We start from the raw sequence: 25000 nt of genomic DNA on the forward strand, positions 1-25000 counted from the left end.
ATCAGAAGCGACACCGGTTTCATCACTTGCCCCCCACTGTCGACTTGATTTATATTTGTAATAAAATCCTTTAGTTCAGTCAGAGAACAGACACTACAGTGAAGAACTGAAAGTGAGCGGAGGAAGATCTGGTGTCAAAGCGAAATGCAAAATCACCTATTTAAGCGAATTTCTCATCGTACTGTTTTGTTGTGTCTTTCATTAAGAATTAAAGGCTAATGAACTCACCCTTCAAGCAATCCGCCCAAAACTGGCGCTAATTTAAAGGCGAAAGTAAAACACCTTTATGAACGGACGCGTGCATTTTACTTTCGCTTTTAAATTAGTGATTTAACCCGCCGGTGATCCCGGTTTTACCGATGTGGTCACACGTCGATTAACCAGTGGGAAAATATCGCTAAGTAACATTAATTATGACACGGCTCTGTGGAATACTTGATTCTAATTGGTCAATCGTGCCATCTTATTGTATATTATTCCCAGATAACCACCGGCTGGAGGTACATTATCCCTTACTCATCTACCTTAGTTAAAGGGATGGTTTGGAGTAAAATCAGCCTAGGGTCCTTTGCACCATGACCTAGAGCCAAACACCCCCACAGAAGCCTTTTTCCCCTTGGTCCAACATTATTAAAGCTTATCTAGAGATATCAGCCGGATGGCTTAGTGCAGGCGCTAACGGATCCAAGGCTGGATCTCGTAAATTACCCCACTAATAATGCCCAGAATGGACCAAACTTCTACAGTAGAACAACGAGGCATTGTAAAGTTTGTAAGTACATCAGGAGTTTATTTAAATAACATTTGTCTGACGGCTCATGCTACCGCTAACCCGGACGTCGAGGTCACTTCAGTGATTAGGGAAAAGCATGTACAAGTACCGAGATATATATCGTATATATCGACATTTAACCAAAAAAATACAGAGATATGATTTTTTGGCCATATCGCCCAGCCCTAGCTCACAATCATGTTCAGTTGAAGAGAGAATGAAGTGGCGAGTTATTTTGATAATAAAATGAAGAACAGCGTGAGATAAAGTTAATAATTAGGGCTGTGACGGTGGCAGTTTTCCACTTCCGCCAGAGAAACACTACAGCCTGTAAAACATTGACATAAATATTATTGGTAACCTAAATAATATAAGAAAGTTACATATTGAAAAAAACACAAATTATATTTCCCGACAAAGATGTGTCATACAGCTCCCGCTCTGAGCTCTGAGATGTGGGACAGGACAGAGACAGGCCTTCTGTTTTCTAATATCTTCATGTCTTCTGCTGATGTCTACTCGTTGTAAAAGGACTGAAGAGTGAATTTTATCCTGCGCAGTGTCAAGACATTTAGGCTATGTTTGATTTTGTGCAAAACTAAAATCCCAAGCGTGTGTGAAATGCACTATACAAATAAACTTGACGTGCCTCACCATAATAACAAGCACAAACTGTGTTAAATAGAATTTGATGTGCAAGCAAAAAGGTATCAGGCCTATTATATTCACATTTTTTGGTAAAGTAGAAAAAAAACGCTTTAGGACAAATTAAAAACGCGAACCAAATGAAGAAACGTTTATAATCCCCTGTAAAATGATTTGGGAAAAGAAACGAGATTCCATGTCCAGTGGAATATTGTTAAATTCGCTGATAATCGGGTGAACAGATCGCAAAACATAATACAAAGCCGACAAAGCTTACATTTATGGGCTCACGTGACGTACCTCATTCAGCACCAATCCAGATGTGTTCACGGCTGCAATGTAACATTTAATTGCTGCTAACCTATTATTTGTTTTGTAAACAAAGCTTTGTACTTCATTATATTCACGTAAAACAGCATTCACATACAAAACAATGCGTTTTGGTGGAACACTGCCGGTGCTACTCAAGCGGTTATCAAGTTTACCGGCACAGCCCTATTAAAAATCCCCGAGTCTGTCCCTGAAAATGAGCTGTACTGACACACACACACCTTTGCTCCCAGAATCCTCTGCACCGGATCAGAGTCGTCGTACACCACGAACCCGAAGTTGGGCAGTTTCCCTCCAACGGCTTTGGTGTTGATCCTCATCTCCACCACGTTCCCGAATGCTGGACGAAACAGAGCGTTAAACAACAGCAGACACACACTCGCAGCATCAGCAAGGTCAAGGGTCAAAGGGTCTCACTCATGAAGAACTCCTTCAGTTCACCCTCGTCAATGTCATGAGGAAGATTTCCAACGAACAGCTGATGACTGTCTGGATAACGAACAGACCTGCGGCCCTCAGAGTCACCGTCAGAGTCACCGCGACCTACACACACACACACACACATAGAAAATTAGTGGTGCAACGGATCACAAAATTCATGGTTTTTGAGCCACGGATCAGATAATTTTTCTGATATTTTTTTTTTAATAAATAAATACATTTTGCTGTTTTATTAACATTAATGACAGACGACAGCAGGAATATTAGGCTGCCGTCACTTTAAGACCGAATAAACTGACAAACATCCGGTTTCTTTCTCAACTGTTCACTCGTGACAGAACTGAGAGAATACTTCATGAGACGGGTATTTTGACATAATTTTGTGTTTTTTCGGTTCAAGGCTCTCAGTTCAGTGCATATACGGGCCCCATGTGATCATCTCTCTTTCAGGTATTGTATCTCAAGCAGGGTTCCCACTCTAAACCAAATGTCAAATTCCCTGACTTTTCCCTGACTTTCACTGACTAAAAAGATGAATTTCCATGACCTATAATGAACGGCAAAACAGGCTGCTGTTTTGCGGAGCACTGAGCTGTTTTGTTTTGTAGAAAGCCTTTCTTTAAAGTGAATTTCGTTTTGTATAAATTGTATCTTAATTTTAATACATTTTTCATCAACCAATTGCCTGTATTTAATAAATGAGAAGCAAATATACACGTGCACGGGAACTGGAGCGCATCTCATCATAAATTAACCGAAACTCGGTGTATGCCTCACATACATGAGAAATACATCTGAAGATAGCTTGGAATGTCTTTAAACGAAACAATTCAAAATGAAAAGAAATAGGCTACTCTCTGATTATGCAATCCATGATGTGGGACCTGATATTCATTTAGCCTATGTGATATTCATGCTTTTTTTCTTACAGTAAAGCACAGTCCACAAACAACCTCCCTATAATAAGACAAATCTCTGAAGGCATGCTCCAAGCACACTCTCATCTCATCCCTTTTCCCACATTTGTAGTAATGACACTATAACCAAACCGGAAACTGTAACGCGTGCGCACGCAAAAGTTTCTCGTGAGCACGCAAAAGTTTCTTGTGAGCACGTGAAAGTCCGTATTATTTTTTATTTGCAAAGGTCCCCTCAGGGGCTCCGTAGAAAGGTGTGTGAAACAGCGCGATAAAAAAAATCGGTATCCACCTTATTCTGCTCTAAACAATGTGCGCTGCCATAACGACGACTCCGGTTGCCTGCTTCCGGTTCGTAGCGCTTGACCTGTACTAGCAGCGAGAGAATGAGTTCAAGCTCCTCATGTGCTGTTGTTGGTTGTTTTAACAATTCAAAGAAGATTTCAAACTTTTTAGAAACTGAGTGTTTCGACCATAAGATAAGAAGGAGATAATGCCCATGGTCCGGTTCCGTATCAGATACATTCAATAAAGTAAACGTTTAGAGTGGTTAGCGTTAAAACTGAAGCATAAGAAAAAAAGTCGGATTTCGGGTTGTTATGGACAAGTAAAAATTACATTATTGTATATATGAAATACAATTATAATAAAATTCTAAGTTATGACTACTGTATACTGTACTGTTTTTATTTTTAAAACGATGTAATGTGAAAAGTAAACATTTCGGCTTGTTTGACTCAGCTCACTGAAAAGAGCCGGTTCTTTTGACTCGCGGCTCTTTAAAAAATAAATTCTTATCTCCTTCTTATCTTATGGTCGAAACACTCAGTTTCTAAAAAGTTTGAAATCTTCTTTGAATTGTTAAAACAACCAACAACAGCACATGAGGAGCTTGAACTCATTCTCTCGCTGCTAGTACAGGTCAAGCGATACGAACCGGAAGTAGGCAACCGGAGTCGTCGTCATGGCAGCGCGCATTGTTTAGACTGAGCAGAATAAGGTGGATAGAAAAATTACATTTTGATAAATGGAAACTAAAATTTAAAGCAACAAACTAAATTCCCTGATATTCCATGACTTGGACAAAAAATATATAAAATTCCCTGACTTTCAATGTCTGGAATAGACCTTTTAAAATTCCATGACATTCCAGAAATTCTATGACCCGTGGGAACCCTGCTCAAGGTGGTTGGTGATTCCTGACCTACATATTTGTGCCAAGAAGGAAACATCTTCACTCAATCTTGTTTTTGGATGAATGATGATTTTGAGTGTTTGGTCGAGTCACATGACAGGAAACTCACCCCTAAAACTGATGTATGGTTTTCCGCCCTCAGAACCGCTGCCATCTGACAAACAACAACAACAACAACAACAACAACAACAGTTACATCACAGAATCAACCTGTTATAGATCGAGTGAGTGAGTGTGTGTTTGTGTGTGTGTGTGTGTGAGTGTGTGAGTGTGTGAGTGAGTGGAGTGTGTGAGAGAGTGAGTGAGTGAGTGAGAGTGTGTGAGAGTGTGTGAGAGAGTGAGTGAGAGAATGAGTGAGTGAGAGTGTGAGTGAGTGAGAGAGTGAGAGTGAGTGAGTGAGAGTGTGAGAGAGTGAGTGAGAGTGGGAGTGTGAGAGTGTGAGAGAGTGAGTGAGAGTGAGAGTGTGAGAGAGAGAGAGAGTGAGTGAGAGAGTGAGTGTGAGTGAGTGAGAGTGTGAGAGAGTGAGTTAGTGAGCATGAGTGAGTGAGAGAGTGAGTGAGAGAGTGTGAGAGAGTGAGTGAGTGAGTGAGTGAGAGTGTGAGAGAGTGAGTGAGTGAGAGTGTGAGAGAGTGAGTGAATGAGTGAGTGTGAGAGTGAGTGAATGAGAGTGTGAGAGTGAGTGAGTGAGTGAGTGAGAGAGTGAGTGAATGAGTGAGAGTGAGAGTGAGTGAATGAGAGTGTGAGAGTGAGTGAATGAGTGAGTGAGTGAGAGTGAGTGAGAGTGAGTGAGTGAGAGTGAGAGTGAGAGTGAGAGAGAGTGAGTGAGCGAGTGAGAGAGAGTGTGAGAGAGTGAGTGAGAGAGTGAGTGTGAGTGAGTGTGAGTGAGTGATAGAGTGAGAGTGTGAGAGAGTGAGAGTGTGAGTGATAGAGTGAGTGAGTGAGAGTGTGAGTGATAGAGTGAGTGAGTGAGAGTGTGAGTGATAGAGTGAGTGAGTGAGAGTGTGAGAGAGTGAGTGAGTGAGTGAGTGAGAGAGTGAGTGAGTGAGTGAGTGTGTGAGAGAGTGAGCGAGTGAGTGAGAGTGAGAGTGTGAGTGAGTGAGTGAGAGTGTGAGAGAGTGAGTGAGTGAGCATGAGTGAGCAAGAGTGAGTGAGAGAGTGAGAGTGAGCAAGAGTGAGTGAGAGTGAGAGTGTGAGTGAGAGTGTGAGAGTGAGTGAATGAGTGAGTGTGAGAGAGTGAGTGAGTGTGAGAGAGTGAGAGAGTGAGTGAGAGTGTGAGAGAGTGAGTGAGTGAGCGAGTGAGTGTCACCTGCTCTGGGTCCGCGGGGAGGGAAGCCTCTCTCTCTCCGCTGGTCTCTGGGCTCTCTCTGACTGTCATGTTTGAGCTCCACCCGCGGCTGACACACACACACACACACACAAACACACATTACACTCAATATCTCAGGGTCAAAGCTATTTTTATGAGCTGCATTACAGCTGAAATTGTCTCATACTTGATGAAGTTTGCATAATTGATTCTGAATACATAAACTTAATATTTACGAAAACTAACTAAAGATATTTGAATCATTAAAAACCAGCTGAAACCACACAAGCAGAACACCTGACTGTCAGGACATGTTCACTGAGAAACGATCGTTCTGTTATCGTATGAAACACAAAAGCTGATATTATGAAGAAGGCTTGGACCGTAACAGCACTGGAGCCGCTGATGTCATCATGTGGTCATGTGGTGCTGTACCTGAACACTGGCTTTCAGCACATGAGGAGAGATCCCAGCGCCGGCCGGGGGAAGATTCTTACTGGTCACCAGAGCCCATGAGAACGCCTGCGGTGACATCACACACACATCATCACAGCGCTGCGCACACACACACACACACACACACACACACACACACACACACACACGGTACCTTGGGCGGCTCTGGGGTGTGAGGGGGCGGAGTCAGGGCAGGGACGGGGGTGGAGCCTCTCTCCTCCTGCTGTTTCTCTTCAGGCTCCGCCTCTGACGTATGTAGCTCTGCCTCTGGGATAAGCTCCGCCTCCGTCTCCTGATTGGCCAGCGGCTCCGGCTGGGACTCGGGCTCCGCCTCAGGCTCCGCCTCCTCCTGCTGCTCCTCCACTCCATTACTGTGGAACATTGAACACAGTCAATAAAGCAGCAACTCGTTTAATGCCACGGACACGAGTGGAAGAGGTGCATGCTGGGACCTGACAGAAGGTGTGAGTGGAAGAGGTGCATGCTGGGTACCTGACAAGGGTGGGCGGCTCGTAGTAGGAGGGGCTGCTGGGACGGTCCTGTACCGGTTCAGGAGAAGCGTGAGTCTCCACCTGCTCCTCTTCCTCCTCCTCCTCCTCCTCCTCCTCAGACTCTACACACACACACACACACACACACACACACACACACACACTCTCTCTTCAAGCTTCTGTGTCGCGTGACCTGATAGAACCAGACTTCTGTAAATAATCTCACTGACCCTAAAGAGAGTGTGGTCGAGATCATAATGCAACCAAAACACAACATGAACTTTTAATTAAACTCTCTGAATATTGCAAATCCGGGATCCAGATTGGGCGGGAAAAATACGGTTTAGTTTAAATACTAGAGGAGGAAAAACATACGAGATCAATCGCCTGATGAGAGTCTGTCAGTCTTTAAAATGCAGACAATAAGAGAAATCTCACCAGTAAAGCTGTTAGAAGATGGCCGCTCAGATAGCTCACGTCTTCTAGTGTCTCATTTCAAAATAAAAGTCCTAACCCTCGCACTGAGTTTGCATGTCTTGATGTGTACATGTTCTTGTTCTAGAAACTACAGCATTTCTATCGTACAGAAGTGACCAATTATTGAAAATTAAGAGGACATTTGAATTAAATATTGTTATTACGAACACCAGGCGCCTCTGCAGGCATTCGTTATAATACGTAATGTACATAAGTTATGTTTATATCATTTATTTTACATGGTGTATTTTAACAGTGCTGTTTAATAAAACTTACTTTGATACTTTATTTGAACCAATTATTACTGCTTGTTATTATATATTAGTATTTTAAGTCATTTTATAGGCTGTTGTTCACTTGGATCTATTTTTATTACCACAAATTTTTAATCTTTTACTCGATTAATCGATGGAATAATCGGTAGAATACTCGATTACTGAAATCATCGATAGCTGCTAACTTAATTAAACTCTGAATATTGCAAATCCGGTTTTCAAATTGGAAAATTATTTGTTTAGTTTAACTAGAGGAAAAAAGCGCACAAGATCATCAATCGCCTGATGAGTCAGTCTTTAAAAACTCAGACAATAGGTGGGTTTCAGTCACGTGATTATGATGACGCGCGAAGGCGGGGCGATTTCAGATGGAGGGCAGGAAGTAAACACGGAGAATACGTCTATGGAGGAAACCGTTGCGGAGTGTCCGTATTGTCCCTTTAGCCGATTTTTTGGCCGTCCGTTTACACGTTTTTTCAACTCTGACCCATATCCGATTCATGTGTTTACACTTGCCATACTATCTGAAACATCGCGCATGATTAAAGGGTTAAATTATCTTACACAGATGGACGAACGCGAAATATGCTTGATCCTAGCTCTGCGATATATGCGAAGTTCGCCAAACATCATCATGATTTTGAGGCGGAGGAGGACGAAAAGTGCCATCATTGCACATATGCTTCAGTTATTGTGTGTGAGAGAGATCTCAGGACTGGTGGGAGCATATTGTGTTTAAAATATTGGCTTTAACCGCGGAGACGTTGCCTAATGCCTCAGAACATCCGATCTGCCTGTTTACATGACAGTCGCTTTGGCACATATCCGATTTATTTCCACATATGAATAAGGCCTGAAACCGATCTCGAAATATCCGAATGCATGCGTTTTTTTTTTTTTTCTGTTTACACTGTCATAGAACACATCGGATCTGTGTCACATATGACCAAAAAATCGGAATTGGGTCACGTTTCACTGACAGTAAATGAGTAAGTAAATGAGCATTTAACGACAACCTAATGCTATATAAACACAGACACAAAAAACACGTTGGCTAGCTAACATACCTCCGACGAAGTGGTCGCTGCAGACACGGGCATTAACAGACTCCGCTCCTCCCGACCGCAGACGTAACTTACGTTAAAAATCCACTTTTTACGGCGTTGTTCTGTGAGCTTTTTACATTTCTCACCTTTATGAGTGACAATCTTCAGTACTCTATAAAAACCCTTTCCCTTTTCTCGATTAGAACTATTGGAGCAGCCGTAAACTACACAAAACATTGGCATTTTTCAGACGGCAGATCCTCAGCTATTTCACTTCCTGCCCTCCATCTGAATTTCGCGCTCTCGCGATGCAGCAGCGTGACGTCACGTGAAACCAACCTATTAAGGAAATCTCACGTTTTGAAACGAACAATCCGGATCGATCTGAGAATGGGTTAATGTCTTAGTCTCTGCAGAATTAAAGCGATCGTTGATCCACACATGATCTTTTACTTGCTCTCGTGTCGTTTAACCCTGAGTGAGTTTTTCTTCTGTGGAACATTAAAGAATATTATTATGTTGATGAACGTCTCAGTGTTTCTGTCTATATAATGCGAGTCAATGGGAACCAGTAGTTTTACCTCCCAGTTCAGCCTCCGAGTCTCCGAACACCTCCTCTTCATAGCGGAAGATGTCATTGTGCACGTAGAACTTGTTGACAGCAGAGCCCTGCCACACACACACACACACACACACACACGTCAGAGACAGCAGCGAGTGTTTGAACCTCTTCTGTCTGAGATACGGTGTGGATTCTGATCACCGTAAGGCAGAAATATTTATACGCGATGCAAAAGACTATGTGTGCTAACCATTACTATAGTAAACATGGTAAACATGACTGCTTGAAGAAATCAGACCCATCATAGGCGATCACAATCATGTTTTATGTTTATCTGTCAGTACGTCTCGTCTCTTTACAGCGCACTGTCTGATATCCATATTCAGCTCCGCATCTGTCATAAAGCACTAAAGCCTTCCTCTGCTTCTCTGACTGGTAATATCCCTGCACTGGGAGAGATATCCCTGCACTGGGAGAGATATAACTGCACTGGGAGAGACATCACTGCACAGGGAGAGACATCACTGCACTGGGAGAGACATCACTGCACTGGGAGAGACATCACTGCACTGGGAGAGATATCACTGCACTGGGAGAGATATCACTGCACTGGGAGAGACATCACTGCACAGGGAGAGACATCACTGCACTGGGAGAGACATCACTGCACTGGGAGAGATATCCCTGCACTGGGAGAGATATCCCTGCACTGGGAGAGATATCCCTGCACTGGGAGAGACATCACTGCACTGGGAGAGATATCACTGCACTGGGAGAGATATCACTGCACTGGGAGAGACATCACTGCACTGGGAGAGATATCACTGCACTGGGAGAGACATCCCTGCACTGGGAGAGATATAACTGCACAGGGAGAGACATCACTGCACTGGGAGAGACATCACTGCACTGGGAGAGATATCCCTGCACTGGGAGAGATATCCCTGCACTGGGAGAGACATCACTGCACTGGGAGAGATATAACTGCACTGGGAGAGATATCACTGCACTGGGAGAGACATCACTGCACTGGGAGAGATATCACTGCACTGGGAGAGACATCCCTGCACTGGGAGAGATATCACTGCACTGGGAGAGACATCACTGCACTGGGAGAGACATCACTGCACTGGGAGAGACATCACTGCACTGGGAGAGACATCCCTGCACTGGGAGAGACATCCCTGCACTGGGAGAGATATCACTGCACTGGGAGAGACATCACTGCACTGGGAGAGATATCCCTGCACTGGGAGAGATATAACTGCACTGGGAGAGATATAACTGCACTGGGAGAGACATCACTGCACAGGGAGAGACATCACTGCACTGGGAGAGATATAACTGCACAGGGAGAGACATCACTGCACTGGGAGAGACATCACTGCACTGGGAGAGATATCCCTGCACTGGGAGAGATATCCCTGCACTGGGAGAGACATCACTGCACTGGGAGAGATATAACTGCACTGGGAGAGATATCACTGCACTGGGAGAGACATCACTGCACTGGGAGAGACATCACTGCACTGGGAGAGACATCACTGCACTGGGAGAGACATCCCTGCACTGGGAGAGACATCCCTGCACTGGGAGAGATATCACTGCACTGGGAGAGACATCCCTGCACTGGGAGAGATATCACTGCACTGGGAGAGACATCCCTGCACTGGGAGAGATATCACTGCACTGGGAGAGATATCCCTGCACTGGGAGAGATATCCCTGCACTGGGAGAGATTCAGATTCAGATTATTTTATTTAATGCCATGTCAGCACTCAAAGCTATTTTCATGGCAAAAATACAATTACAAAAATACAAATATCATATAAATACAATAAAAAACAAAACAATTAAACACAGTAAGTCATATTATATGAGATTTTTTAAATTAACACATGATAAAAATTCCAAAACCTTTTCAGGCATAATCTCATTAAATATGTCCTTAAGTGAAGTAACTTTGTAAAAGAGCGCACTGGGAGAGACATCACTGCACTGGGAGAGACATCCCTGCACTGGGAGAGACATCACTGCACTGGGAGAGACATCCCTGCACTGGGAGAGACATCCCTGCACTGGGAGAGATATAACTGCACTGGGAGAGATATCCCTGCACTGGGAGAGATATCCCTGCACTGGGAGAGACATCACTGCACTGGGAGAGACATCCCTGCACTGGGAGAGATATCCCTGCACTGGGAGAGATATCCCTGCACTGGGAGAGATATCACTGCACTGGGAGAGATATCCCTGCACTGGGAGAGACATCCCTGCACTGGGAGAGACATCACTGCACTGGGAGAGACATCACTGCACTGGGAGAGACATCCCTGCACTGGGAGAGATATAACTGCACTGGGAGAGACATCCCTGCACTGGGAGAGACATCACTGCACTGGGAGAGACATCCCTGCACTGGGAGAGACATCCCTGCACTGGGAGAGATATAACTGCACTGGGAGAGACATCCCTGCACTGGGAGAGACATCCCTGCACTGGGAGAGACATCCCTGCACTGGGAGAGACATCCCTGCACTGGGAGAGACATCCCTGCACTGGGAGAGACATCCCTGCACTGGGAGAGACATCACTGCACTGGGAGAGACATCACTGCACTGGGAGAGACATCCCTGCACTGGGAGAGACATCACTGCACTGGGAGAGACATCACTGCACTGGGAGAGACATCCCTGCACTGGGAGAGACATCCCTGCACTGGGAGAGATATAACTGCACTGGGAGAGATATAACTGCACTGGGAGAGATATAACTGCACTGGGAGAGACATCCCTGCACTGGGAGAGACATCCCTGCACTGGGAGAGACATCCCTGCACTGGGAGAGACATCCCTGCACTGGGAGAGACATCCCTGCACTGGGAGAGACATCCCTGCACTGGGAGAGATATCACTGCACTGGGAGAGACATCCCTGCACTGGGAGAGACATCCCTGCACTGGGAGAGATATAACTGCACTGGGAGAGACATCCCTGCACTGGGAGAGACATCCCTGCACTGGGAGAGATATAACTGCACTGGGAGAGACATCCCTGCACTGGGAGAGACATCACTGCACTGGGAGAGACATCACTGCACTGGGAGAGATATAACTGCACTGGGAGAGACATCCCTGCACTGGGAGAGACATCCCTGCACTGGGAGAGATATAACTGCACTGGGAGAGACATCCCTGCACTGGGAGAGACATCCCTGCACTGGGAGAGACATCACTGCACTGGGAGAGACATCCCTGCACTGGGAGAGACATCCCTGCACTGGGAGAGACATCCCTGCACTGGGAGAGACATCCCTGCACTGGGAGAGACATCCCTGCACTGGGAGAGACATCCCTGCACTGGGAGAGACATCCCTGCACTGGGAGAGACATCCCTGCACTGGGAGAGACATCACTGCACTGGGAGAGACATCACTGCACTGGGAGAGATATCCCTGCACTGGGAGAGACATCACTGCACTGGGAGAGACATCCCTGCACTGGGAGAGACATCACTGCACTGGGAGAGACATCCCTGCACTGGGAGAGACATCCCTGCACTGGGAGAGATATCCCTGCACTGGGAGAGACATCCCTGCACTGGGAGAGACATCACTGCACTGGGAGAGACATCCCTGCACTGGGAGAGACATCACTGCACTGGGAGAGACATCCCTGCACTGGGAGAGACATCACTGCACTGGGAGAGACATCACTGCACTGGGAGAGACATCACTGCACTGGGAGAGATATCCCTGCACTGGGAGAGACATCACTGCACTGGGAGAGATATCACTGCACTGGGAGAGATATCCCTGCACTGGGAGAGACATCACTGCACTGGGAGAGACATCACTGCACTGGGAGAGACATCACTGCACTGGGAGAGACATCCCTGCACTGGGAGAGACATCACTGCACTGGGAGAGATATCACTGCACTGGGAGAGACATCACTGCACTGGGAGAGACATCACTGCACTGGGAGAGACATCCCTGCACTGGGAGAGACATCACTGCACTGGGAGAGACATCACTGCACTGGGAGAGACATCCCTGCACTGGGAGAGATATCACTGCACTGGGAGAGACATCCCTGCACTGGGAGAGATATCACTGCACTGGGAGAGACATCCCTGCACTGGGAGAGATATAACTGCACTGGGAGAGACATCACTGCACTGGGAGAGACATCACTGCACTGGGAGAGACATCACTGCACTGGGAGAGACATCACTGCACTGGGAGAGATATCACTGCACTGGGAGAGACATCCCTGCACTGGGAGAGATATAACTGCACTGGGAGAGATATAACTGCACTGGGAGAGACATCCCTGCACTGGGAGAGATATAACTGCACTGGGAGAGACATCACTGCACTGGGAGAGACATCACTGCACTGGGAGAGACGCTGAACTGCTCAGGGCGTATCTTTAGTGGCATATTTGTAGAAATGATCATTCTTTCTGAATCTAATATAAACACGACTGAATAAGTGTGTCCTCTTTCTTTTGTGAAATTACAGTAAACCACTTTATTTCTGTGTGACTAATGTTGTCAATGTCATTGTGATCAATGTATCACTTACTGTAACCCTGTAAAACATTGATGCTTGGGTTATCAACCTTTAAAGGCACTGAACACTATTGACCAGAACATGTCACCGCTGTCTTATAAAGACCTCAGGAACTGTGGACACTTGTGGAGAAGTTAAACATGATGATGAGATGATCAGTGTAACTCCACAACAACTACAGAAATGTCTCCACTAACATCCAGAAGCTCTTCCTGAGTCTCTCCGTAAGGCTGCACTCGCTCCTGGTGATTCTGGGATTCTGGATGAGGGAGATTGGCCTGTTCTGTTATTGCCGGAGTTTCTGAAGCTCGAGTAAAGACTCCGCCCTCTTCTGAACGGAGGCGGAGCTAAAGCTGATTTGCATTTAAAGGGACACACACATGTTTTTGCTCACACCCAAAATGGGGCAAATTTGTCAAGCTGTAATAAATGATCTGGTATTTATCACACACACACACACACACACACACCTCAGGGGCGAGGACGAAGGTCTGCATGAACCTCCTCATGGGTCGTCCGCCGTTGGACAGCTCCCCCATCACCTGCACCACCACTCCGTCCCCCAGGGTGGCGTGAGCGTCGACATGACGGATCTTAGTGTGGCACTCGCTGAACTGCAGCGACATCACCTTCTTGTGGATCTCCTACACACACACACACTCTCTCAAGTCAGCTGTATTTCTACGGTGCTTTATCCAATACAGATTCAGAGCAGATCCACAGTAAAACACACATTAAAGGGAGAGTGTGTTTTCATTCACCCAAAAATGAAAGTCATGGATATAGATGCACTTTCAGAAACAGCCGCTATAAGGCTTGGAGGAGCAGGACATGTTTTAATATAACTGAGTCCGTCTGAGAGAAGAGTGTCATATACACTAGGATGAGGGCGAGTAAATCATGTGGTAATGTTTGGGTGAACTATCCCTTTAATGCTGATCGTCCGTCACAGAGGAGCTCATGTGATGTCATCCGTCAATCAATGCTTGTGTGAAACCGACATCACGATTTGTGCGTTTACTTTCATCATATAGGGTCATGATGATAAAGATGATGATGAAGATGATGAAGACTCACCGCCTGACCGAACACGGCCTCCTCTGGTTTGCCACTGCCGTCCAGCCCACCGTGAACATACGAGGAGTTCCTGCCGTAAAACCTGCTCAACACAAACACCCATCAGACATCAGCCTGGCTTCAGCTGCTGTGACCTCTGACCCCTGACCCCTCACCTGTGCAGGTAATCCGGCGCTTTATTCAGGAGTGTGTAGTACTGTCGCACAAACTCGCGTCCTACGAGCAGGGGGCTCGGCTTCTCCATCACCATCTCTCTCTCACACGACACACACACACACACACACACACACTACACACACACTACAACACACACTACACACACGAGATGGAGAAACAAAGCAGAACATGAGAACTTTATTCACACGAGAATCTGACAGAAAAGAGACAGACAGTGGACAGAGAGACAGAACAACAGACTAATAGAAAGACAGTCATACACAGATATATAGATGGATAATTGATGAGGTGATGTGAAGATAGATGTACGTGCACGTGCGCGCGGCACACAGACAATAGCTTGATTTAGCTTCTTGCTAAGGCTCTGAAACTCACCTAATGTGTGTCAGATTCCGTGAACCCCGCGCTGACGCCTCGCTCGCACGCACTCTCCGCACACACTCGAGCGAGCGACGATCGCGCAACGCCCTCTTTATCCGCGAAAAACCTCCGACAGCAGCCGAAGCGAAAAACACACACACACACAGACGCCGACGTGCGCGTCCACTGCCCTGAGTGCCCTCACCTCTCGCGCGCACGCACGCACACGTGACGCACAAAACGCGACTTCCCGCCGCGGGCACGACCAAAACCCGCGCCAAAGAAAATGTCTTATTAGAGGTGAAGAATTTTCTAGAAGCGTTTTTAAGAAGAATGGCAAGTTCAGTGGAAGACTGAAAAAAGGGGAAATATTTATTTACAACTTAATGAATAAAGTAATAAAAAAACATAGGTATAGCTAGGAAAGAAGAGGTTATTTACTACAGAATAAAGGTTCGTTCCCATTTAAATAGCACTCTCAGAATAATAGGAAAGCACCCAAATGGATTGTGTGAACAATGTTAGGTTGAGGAGACTGTGTCATGCAATTACTGAATGTAACTGGATTAAAAGGATTGGGATGATAGAAAAAAATAAGGAAAAATTAAGTTTGGGAATTAAGCTTTAACAATCTTTAACAATCAAGTGAGATGAACAGTAAAGCTTTCTTTGATTTAATTAGAGAGACAGGACTAATGAATAGAATTTAAAGGGGCCCTTATTACGAAGTCTTGATTGTCCTGGTGCCATCTTGAAGTGTGTGTCGCGGGTAAGCGTTTTCCAGAGCTCCTCCATTTATGAGCAAATTAAGTTTGTAAAGTGTGTACATTTATTTAATATCATCTTGTAAACAGTAGTGATGGTGAAATGAAGCTTTGTGGAGCACTGGGGCTTTCCCCCTTGATGTATCATTACTCGAAGCTTTTCAACACGTTGCACACTAACGACATCTTGTGGTCAGAAGGTGGAAAAGCTGCCTTTCTGTCCCAGAAGACCAATCCATTTTTTTTTTATTGTTTCATTTAATAAATCACTTTGTGCTCTGTAAACCACAAAGCAATACAATTAATCCTCATAATTCATGTGTTAGTGTTGATGTAGTTCTTACACAATGTATGATCAAACAACTATGAATGAATTTATGAAATAAATAATAATAAATGGCACTAATTAACTTGTACAGAAACAGTTTGTTTCTGTAGTGGATAAACAGTGGATTAAGAATTTGAAGTGTGGGCCGTATGATTTTAGCAGGGTTTAGACCATTAATCAACTAACTAGTGTTGAATCATACAGGTGAATGTCATGAAATGCCCACAAGTGATTTATCAACTTTATTGATGTTGATCCACAGTAATGGTGTCCTGGTCCTTCTTTGTACACAACGCAGAGAGAGAGACGTAACAGCGGTCAGCTGCGGACCGGTTACATTGGTGCCGTGACCCGGATCAGAAGATTTTCAACGTCCGGTGGGTCGCCGAGGGACAGTTTTATTGATAGAAGAACTGTGAGAATACAAATGGACATTTGGGATTTCTAATATTGATTTATGCATTTTCTCATTCAAGTGATTATTTTTCTCACATTTTCCGATATTTTTCAATTGTTTATTCTGTTTGAAAATTCATCTTCAAGTGTAAACATGGCATTTAGTTTAAAAGAAGATGAAGTTGATGCTTATGAGACAATGACTGGATTAGGTCTTGGGAGGGGAACGTTTTTTTAGTGAAACTCCAGTTATTCCAGTTGTGAGCGAGAGTAAAGTGAACACAACACCTCCTGTATTATGCTCCACACGTGTAATTGATCATGATACTGTGCCCTTAGCGGTTCCAGACATAACAGATCCAAATCACACATCGCTCAAGTGGGGCAGACCATGTTAGCATCTCAAAAAGAGGCTAGTTATGGTGGAGGAGAGAATAGGGGTGCACAAACACAAGGTTTAGGGACCAGCAAGACATTCTCAGACATACCTTCACTTTTCTTGACTGGAGTGAGGTTGCCCCCAGTCTACCGTGGTGATGCATCAGACAAGCTTGGGAGAAGCTGATGGACACATGTCTGAGAAAGAGAGGAATACCATTAGCAGAGCTAATAAAGCTAAAGATGTCATTTTAGCGGTGTCAATTATTCATGTATGCCCTTGGCTGATTTCTATGGAACTGTTCCATTAGCAGGAGAGGATCCTGTCGAGTACTGGATGTGGCTGAACAAAGCGTATCTTGCGGAGGAAGCTTTAAAGAGACTTGGGTGACGAATGGAAGATCCATGTCAAGAAGCTGCAATGATGTTCGTGAAGTCCTGCCCTGATTCCACTCTTGCTGCAGTTTTCCGTTTCAAAGCTCCAGAAAAATGGACCGGTTGACAGAGTTAAAAGAGCAGATGTCAGATGTCTGCTACAAGGCGTGTCACCGCTCACGTTCAGACGTTCAGTGAGGATGAAGTGCACAGAGCCGGGTGAGTGCAGCAGAGTCAGTCACTGTACAGGCTGACAACAATTGCATGAGAACTCTGAAAATGCCAAATGCCATCTCGCCAGCCCCAAAGCAAGCTCTGCCGATCTCATGATCACTCTACTGTAACACACTGTCGACGAGAACATCTGTGTTTTGCTTTCAGCCTGGGCACAGTAAGAGGGACCGTACAAGTGACAGGTCCAGACCCGGCCCGGCACCATTCCGGGGTCCATCATGTTTAAACTAGATGGCTCGCGTTCAGAAGGGGGACGCGTGAGCACAAGTGAAGAGCCCCTGGAGAGTGCTGACCTTCACCAGTTTTATGAGAATGCACGTGCACAGGCTCCCACTGGGACCAAGGTGATCGCTCAGGATGTCCAGGCAGTCGAGGCAATCGATGATTTGTTCTATGTGCCAGTCAGTGTTAATAATGTGTTTTCGATAAAGGGAATGCTTGATACAGGCTCCATGGCCTGCACTTTTAGTGACAAAGTAGAAAAGAGGAAGTTAAGTGAGAATGTGCTGCCTTCACCCACACCACTTCAGGAGGAAGTCCTCTTAGTAGGATGTGGTGGCAAGGATACAAGACCAAAATGCATGTATGAAGTCGAGTTAAAAGTTTATGGAGAGAGCTGCCTAGTGCCTATTCTCGATGTACCCGGCCAGCGGGATGATCTGATCATTGGTGCAAATGTCATAAAATTCCTTGCTGGGTTCAGAGCTGCCAGACAAGGTGGAAACGATCAAGCTACAGCAGTGTGTCACTCTCTTAGCAAGGCAGGAACATCTTGTCTGGGGAAAGCTGCCAAAAAATGTCCCCATGTTAGCCGGGAGCACAGTTGTAGTGGAACCTACGAATTCAAGATCTGTGTCACGATCAAGATCTGTGTCAGTTCGCTCCGAATGTGCAGGAAGCGTTGGAAAGACTGGAGGTCGTGTTCATTCATCTGAGGCAGTACAATCCTAAGCTGAGCCCTAAGAAGTGCCACCTACTGAGAACCTCTGTAAAATTCCTGGGTCACATCATAGACAGGGATGGAGTTTCAGTAGATCCTGCCAAAGTCGAGGTTGTCTCGAAGCTGTCTAAGGCAGATCTTATGGAAGATGACAAATGTACTCCATCTGTGCAGAGGATCAAATCAGTTCTTGGTGTGATCTTATATTACCAACATTTCATTCCTGGATGTTCTGCTTTGGCAAAGCCGCTTTTTGCCCTTACGGCTGGGCAGAGGAGGAAAAGAGGAACCAAGGGAGACATTAAAGCGGGAACTTACAGGAAGCTCAAGCCCACGGATTGGACTTCAGAATGTGATCGCGCCTTATGTTGCCTCAAGGAGAGTCTGCTTCAAAGTGTGGTTTTAGCGCACCCTGACTTTACTCGGCCTCTGATCCTGGAGATTGATGCCTCACTGGACGGACTGGGAGCTGTATTATCCCAAGTGCCTGCGGGCGAAGAGCGAGCTTGTCCAATCGCGTTTGCAAGCAAGACTCTGAGCAAATCACAGAGGAACTATCCAGTTCATAAGCTCGAGTTTCTGGCACTCAAATTGAGAGTGTCCGAGAAATTTAGCCATTGGTTGAAAGGTCAAACATTCACGGTATGGACAGACAACTCACGTATGTCCAAGGCAAAACTCGCCGCATGTGAGCAACGTTGGGTGTCCAAACTGGCAGCTTACACCTTTGAACTGAAACATATAGCAGGGAAGAAAAACGTGGTGGCGGATGCTCTGAGTAGAGATCCTTTTGTCAAGACCGTGAGTTGCAGGCTAATGAAGGAGCGATATCATGCTTGTGGAGGCCAAAGCGGTTGATGGAGATGGAGATGCTTTTCGTCAAGGAGCTCAGAACTTACAGATCTGTCTCCAGTCCTGTCTTGTCTTAGCTTCTGACAGTGCCACTATCAAAGCCTGTTTAAGTTTACATGATCAGTGGGAAGAGACATCTCAAGCAAGAGCTGTGCAGCTAATTCAGTCTTAAAGGTATAGCGGAGGATTTTTTACTTCCGGGTGGATCACCTATACTATTGGTCCTCCTAATTGTCAATCATTCTGGTGAATCAATCAAACTTATTCAAAAAGTGGAGAGGGCGGGTCTTATCTAAAATTCGGAAAGATCCTCCACTATACCTTTAATACCCGTTGGTATTGACACCCTTCCTACGATCGCTGTGGATGAAATTCATGAAATGCAAGAGGCTGATTCAGTCATTTCAAGAGTGACGTTCTTTGTGAACTTGAAAGCATCAACCATCGAGGCTAGAGATGGCCAACATGAGTTCCAGAACCCTATCTCTTTTCAGGCAGTGGGACAAATTAAAGCTCAAGGATGGAATAATGTACAGAGTCACACAAGATCCACACAGTAAACAGAAGCGGTATCAGCTGGTCTTACCTTCTAGCCTCAAGGGGCAGGCTTTAAAGGGTGTACATGATCTTGCGGGTCATCAGGGGCAAGCAAGATCCATTCATCTAGCCCGCCAATGATTCTTCTGGCTGGGAATAATGGATAATGATGTGTGTGAATACATCAAGTGCTGTCAAAGATGCATCCTAGCCAAGGCTCCCAAAGCATCTGCGCGGGCCCCTCTTTAAAGTATTAAGATAAAATATTTCTTTCTGTTCTAAAGAGTATTCTGCTGTGTTTTGTTTTTGTATGATGTGAAGAGACATTTTGATTCCAAATATGAAACTCAAGGGTCAGGTCATATTATGGTGTACAAGGCACCGTATTGTTCCAAGATAATCTTAGGTTTGATCACCCTGAGGTTTTTCTTGACCTGTTAGTGGGTAACTCACAAGTTGAACTAATGAATGTTTCATTGCAGACCTGTACCAGTTGTTATTTGATTTGGATCCAGTACGGATTTTAGTGAAATCTGGAAGGGGTGAATGTAACGAGTTATAATAAGTGCAATCCAAGTTTAATGTATTGTTGCTTTTTCACTAAAATCCTAATTTTATTACTGATTTATTTCAGGTTTTTTTAGTAATATATGTTGATTCTGTGATTCACTCTCTGGAGACTTTTTTTATTTTATTTTTTCTGCCGCTATCCTGGTGCCATTTTGAAGTGCGCGCGCGCCTCTCTCCAGTTCGCTTTGCACACGCTGGGGAGAGGTAAGCGTTTTCCAGAGCTCTTCCATTTATGAGCAAATTAAATTTGCAAAGTGTGTAAATTGATTTAATATCATCTTGTAAACAGTACGGAGACTGTATAGTGTGTTCTGTTGTATGTTATATGCGTGAGTGGATTAAGAATTTGAAGATATGTCGTGTGGGCCGTATGATATTAGCAGGGTTTTGAGCCATTAATCAACTAACTAGTGTTGTATCATACAGGTGAATGTCATGAAATGCCCACAAGTGATTTAGCAACTTTATTGATGTTGATCCACAGTAATGGTGTCCTGGTCCTTCTTAGACACAACCATTTATTAAGCAGTTTGTTTCACTCATTGAACAGCATCTCTACTGATGTGAGCTTACAGACATTTGAATATTTACAGTGTGACACAAACGTCTCAATATCTCACTGCTGATGTCAGTTAATCACACACTGTGTGTTTGTGTGTGTGTGAGTGAGATGTGTGTGTGTGTTTATATGTGTGAGCGAAATGAGTGTGTGTGTTTATGTCTCGGTCTCCTCTTCAGTGATCTGTCTGATATCCTGCAGTAGCTCAGAGAAACATGGTCGTCCGTGAGGTCTCTGAAAACAAGAAACACACACACACACACACACACACACACAGTACTAGATTAATTATTCAGAGTGCTGATGATGTCAGCGATGGACAGATGCAGCTGGAACACACAACACCACTTTTAGAAGCATTTAGGGTGTATTCACATCAGTCCTCTAGTTCACTTGCAATCCGGACCAAATACAATGTTGATATTTTTTGTTTGGTGTGGTTCGCTTTCACACTGCCCTTTGTGCAAGAGAACCAAAATGTGTAAACAAAGCCACACGTGTGCTAAGGTCATCCATTTATTGGACAGAATTTCTCAAGCAGGGAAAAGCAGAAAGTGCAGAAACAGGCTAATCATTAGGGCTGGGAATCTTTTGGTAGCTGACCTCACGATTCGATTCTTGAGGTGACAATCCGATTTAAAATTGATTCTCGATTTTGAATAAAATTTTGATTCGATATGTTTTGATTGTAGTTGACTGTTTTGTGTTACTTATTTGGCTGCGGTAGACAGTTTAAAGATGAACTGAACTGAAAGAATCAGCGTTGATAACGTTGTTTATGACAATTAAAAGTAAATTACACAAAAAATTTGAATTAAAAATATCAATATAGCTCTTTTTTTAAGCAACACAAAAATTGCGTTTGTTAGTATAAGAATGCTGGCAATTCCGATGATGTCACTGGCATGGTAGGACCTGCGAAGGCATATAGGCAGCTGCTAGATATATTATATATAAGTAGTATTAATAAATGAGCAAACATAGGCCACTTAATATTTAATATTCAATTATTTTAATTATCACAATTAAAGTATTAATTTTATTCAGTTGAACAAGCACAACATTCAGCATTCAATCAAATATTATTAAAGATTTATTATTATTAATATAATTATTAATCAACATAATATCTCGTTATTTCGTAATATGTACATAATATGTGTGCGTGCAACAAGCAAGATGTGCATTTGTAAATCCGGTGACGCGCGTGCATTGATTTTTATTAATAAACAGTGTCGGCTGCAAAGATGAAGTTGACAATCGCCATATCCGTAGTGAATGCGCCTAGAGAGAGAAATGCACATCATGGATTACATAATCAGACAGTTGCCTATTTCTTTTCATTTTGAATTGTTTCGTTTAAAGACATTTCAAGCTTTCTATATTTCTCATGTCTGTGAGGCATACACTGAGTTTCGGTGAAGTTAGGGTGAGATGCGCTCCAGTTCACGTGCAATGCAAGTGACCGCGCCGGCGCCTCCATGATTATACTGTCTGCTATATTTGCTTCTTATTTATTAAATACAGGCAATTCGTTGATGAAAAAAATATTAAAATTAAGATACAATTTATACAAAATGAAATTCACTTTAAAGAAAGGCTTTCTACAAAACAAAACTTAATGAAGTGGTCAAAATCATGTCTGACCCACTCCATATCTCTTGATATATATTGCGCATCCTATCTTACTCGTGCTGTTCACTTTTTTATATTCAACATAGATGAAAAAAAACATAATATTTTAACAAATATGAAACTAAATGAGCTTACTTAATGGCTACAACACGTATAGTAGGCCTACAGACTCTCTATTTGTACAAATTGCTGCACATTCATTTACTTCTGAATTTTGCACACATAAGTTAAAAGGCATTTGTTTGTGCATAGTAAAACATATCTGCAACATTTATCAAGTTAACGGATAATTGTGCGTGCATTTATTAATTATTATCTTAATGAATAATGCAACAAGGATGAAGCATGTAAACTGCGTTGTTTGTTTATTCAGAATGGAATGGATCGCAAATGGATCCGAATGAAGAAACGAAAAAAAAAGAAAAAAAACGTGAACTCCCTCTGCATCAACAATGTGCCCTGAGACGATGAACATCAGCTAGCTTCAGGGTGGGTAGAGAGGGACATTGGAATCTGTTTACAGACCTGCTGTGGTTTAATTAGCAGCTAGTAAACGCATTAATATTGATCTGTGATATCGTCGGAGACGAGTCATGATTTATACAGTTCATATGGTCGGAGTGGTGGCTAGCTTGTGGAGTTTGACAAAAGTGCTTCCAACGTGTTTAGCTGCTAGCTCTTTCCCTAGGTTGGATCGTTTGGTATCTAGCTTGGTTTTGTGACTCAATTTCAATTAATGCTGAGTGTGTCAGTCTCAGTTTTGTTGAACGCTATGTAAGTGAATATGTACATGTTTTGTGTATGTGACAACGTTACATCCAGCCCTTTGCTTAGTAACTTGCTAGCATGATAACAGTTAACATACTCCTCTGTCCTCTGCCTGACGTGAGCGTTTCAGCGCCCTGTCTCTGCGGTAACACAGATAGCATCGGTGGTGTTAGTACTTGTCGTTGGTCTATCGGTCTACCCTGTACTATAGCCTGAAAAGTTTAACATTGACGGAATGGCCTCAGGTTTAACCCTCACCAGTGAACCAGTTGTATTGAACTAATAATAAATTAATAAAAAAGTGTTTTTCAAAAGCAGTGAGTATTTTTTTATTTACATTAATGAAACGTAAGGCAACAGTTTATGAGGCTGCTGTCCCTTTAAGAGTGAATGCATGGATCTAATACACTGATACACATCTGATTTTCTCCCATTTGTTTTCGCGTAGGACATAACAGACTCTGTTTACATCGGATACTCCACAGTCCACACGATGGGCATTTGACACTATTGTGTGTGTAGCTGTGATGGAGAACTGAAGTCACGATCGCATGAGAGGCTCATCTGTGTGTGTACTTCATCTGTGAGATAGAATCACGGTTTATATATATATATATATATATATGCATTGATTTTTTCCCCCGCACCCCCAGTGTTTTCTGCAATTGGGTCGGGTCATGTTCACACCTTAAACGAACCGTACCAGAGTTGGTTTGGAACCGGACTGAGACCACCTCTTCAGCTGGGTCTCGGTACGGGTGTTTGGTCCGAGTGCGATTGCTGTATTCACACCTGCCCAAAAGATTGGCACCAAGGGGGGAAACCAACTTGAGTTTGATTCAATCGAACCAAACAAGACAGTTGTGAATACACCCTAAAACACTTGGCATCAAACTGAGAGTATCAAACATGTCTTATATCCTCCAACTGAAAAGAATCACAATCTGAAGTCTGAGTCCATTGGATGTGGTGCATTCCAGCCGTAAGGAAGTGTGTGTGTGTGTGTCTAACCTCGTGCCAGCAGCGGTACATGATGTTGTAGATGTTTCCTGACGCGCGGTGAGGCCTGTACAGACGCCCGCCCTGCGTCACCTCCTCCACCACCTCCACATTCGAGCGGTTCTCAAACGGGCTCCGGCCCTCCGAGAACACCTCCCACACCAGCACACCTGCTCACACACACACACATGCTCAACACCTGAATTACACACACACAGCACACACAACCTTTGACCCTAGGCCTCACCAAAGGACCAGACATCTGACTTGCTGCTGAACTTGTTGAAGTGTAGGACTTCAGGCGGAGACCATTTGACGGGGAACCTGGAGCCCATGGAGCTGGTGTACTGGTTGTCCAGCACGTACCTGCCGGAGGAGTGAAGGAGGATTAGATGTTTGTGCTGGAAAAAAAGACAGAAACACTGAGGAAGAACATAATTTTTTGCAGTGTAGGTCATTGGAACTGGGTCATAGAAACACCTTCACAAGACCCAGGGCAAACTCCATGCAAGTCTCACTCACAGAAAGAGCCTGCAGATCCTCCACGCGCTTGAGAGAGGCCA

At 44.3% G+C, this 25000-nt stretch overlaps 2 protein-coding genes across 6 annotated transcripts in view; both read right to left on the reverse strand.

Annotated features, from left to right (window-relative positions):
• g3bp2b (G3BP stress granule assembly factor 2b) overlaps positions 1–15357 on the reverse strand; it is a 16105-nt gene extending 748 nt beyond the window's left edge. Inside the window, exons 1-12 of the mRNA XM_084098132.1 lie at positions 15118–15357; positions 14721–14877; positions 14566–14647; positions 13959–14132; positions 8933–9020; positions 6555–6675; positions 6217–6433; positions 6042–6128; positions 5607–5694; positions 4410–4454; positions 2165–2290; positions 1969–2087 (exon numbers count right to left, since the gene is read on the reverse strand). Of these exons, the coding sequence (XP_083954258.1) occupies positions 1969–2087; positions 2165–2290; positions 4410–4454; positions 5607–5694; positions 6042–6128; positions 6217–6433; positions 6555–6675; positions 8933–9020; positions 13959–14132; positions 14566–14647; positions 14721–14815 (1242 nt within the window). The 5' untranslated portion in view covers positions 14816–14877; positions 15118–15357. The remainder of the gene's footprint in view (positions 1–1968; positions 2088–2164; positions 2291–4409; positions 4455–5606; positions 5695–6041; positions 6129–6216; positions 6434–6554; positions 6676–8932; positions 9021–13958; positions 14133–14565; positions 14648–14720; positions 14878–15117) is intronic.
• A 5606-nt stretch (positions 15358–20963) lies between these two features.
• txk (TXK tyrosine kinase) overlaps positions 20964–25000 on the reverse strand; it is a 29399-nt gene continuing 25362 nt past the window's right edge. For all 5 annotated transcript variants that reach the window (XM_084098129.1, XM_084098130.1, XM_084098127.1 and 2 more), the window contains exons 13-15: positions 24685–24803; positions 24450–24607; positions 20964–21269 (exon numbers count right to left, since the gene is read on the reverse strand). In XM_084098129.1, coding sequence (XP_083954255.1) covers positions 21192–21269; positions 24450–24607; positions 24685–24803 — 355 coding nt within the window. In that variant the 3' untranslated portion in view covers positions 20964–21191. The remainder of the gene's footprint in view (positions 21270–24449; positions 24608–24684; positions 24804–25000) is intronic.

The sequence above is a fragment of the Abramis brama genome (genome assembly GCF_963993115.1).
Source record: "Abramis brama genome assembly, chromosome: 22".
NCBI classification, from domain to species: Eukaryota; Metazoa; Chordata; class Actinopteri; order Cypriniformes; family Leuciscidae; genus Abramis; species Abramis brama.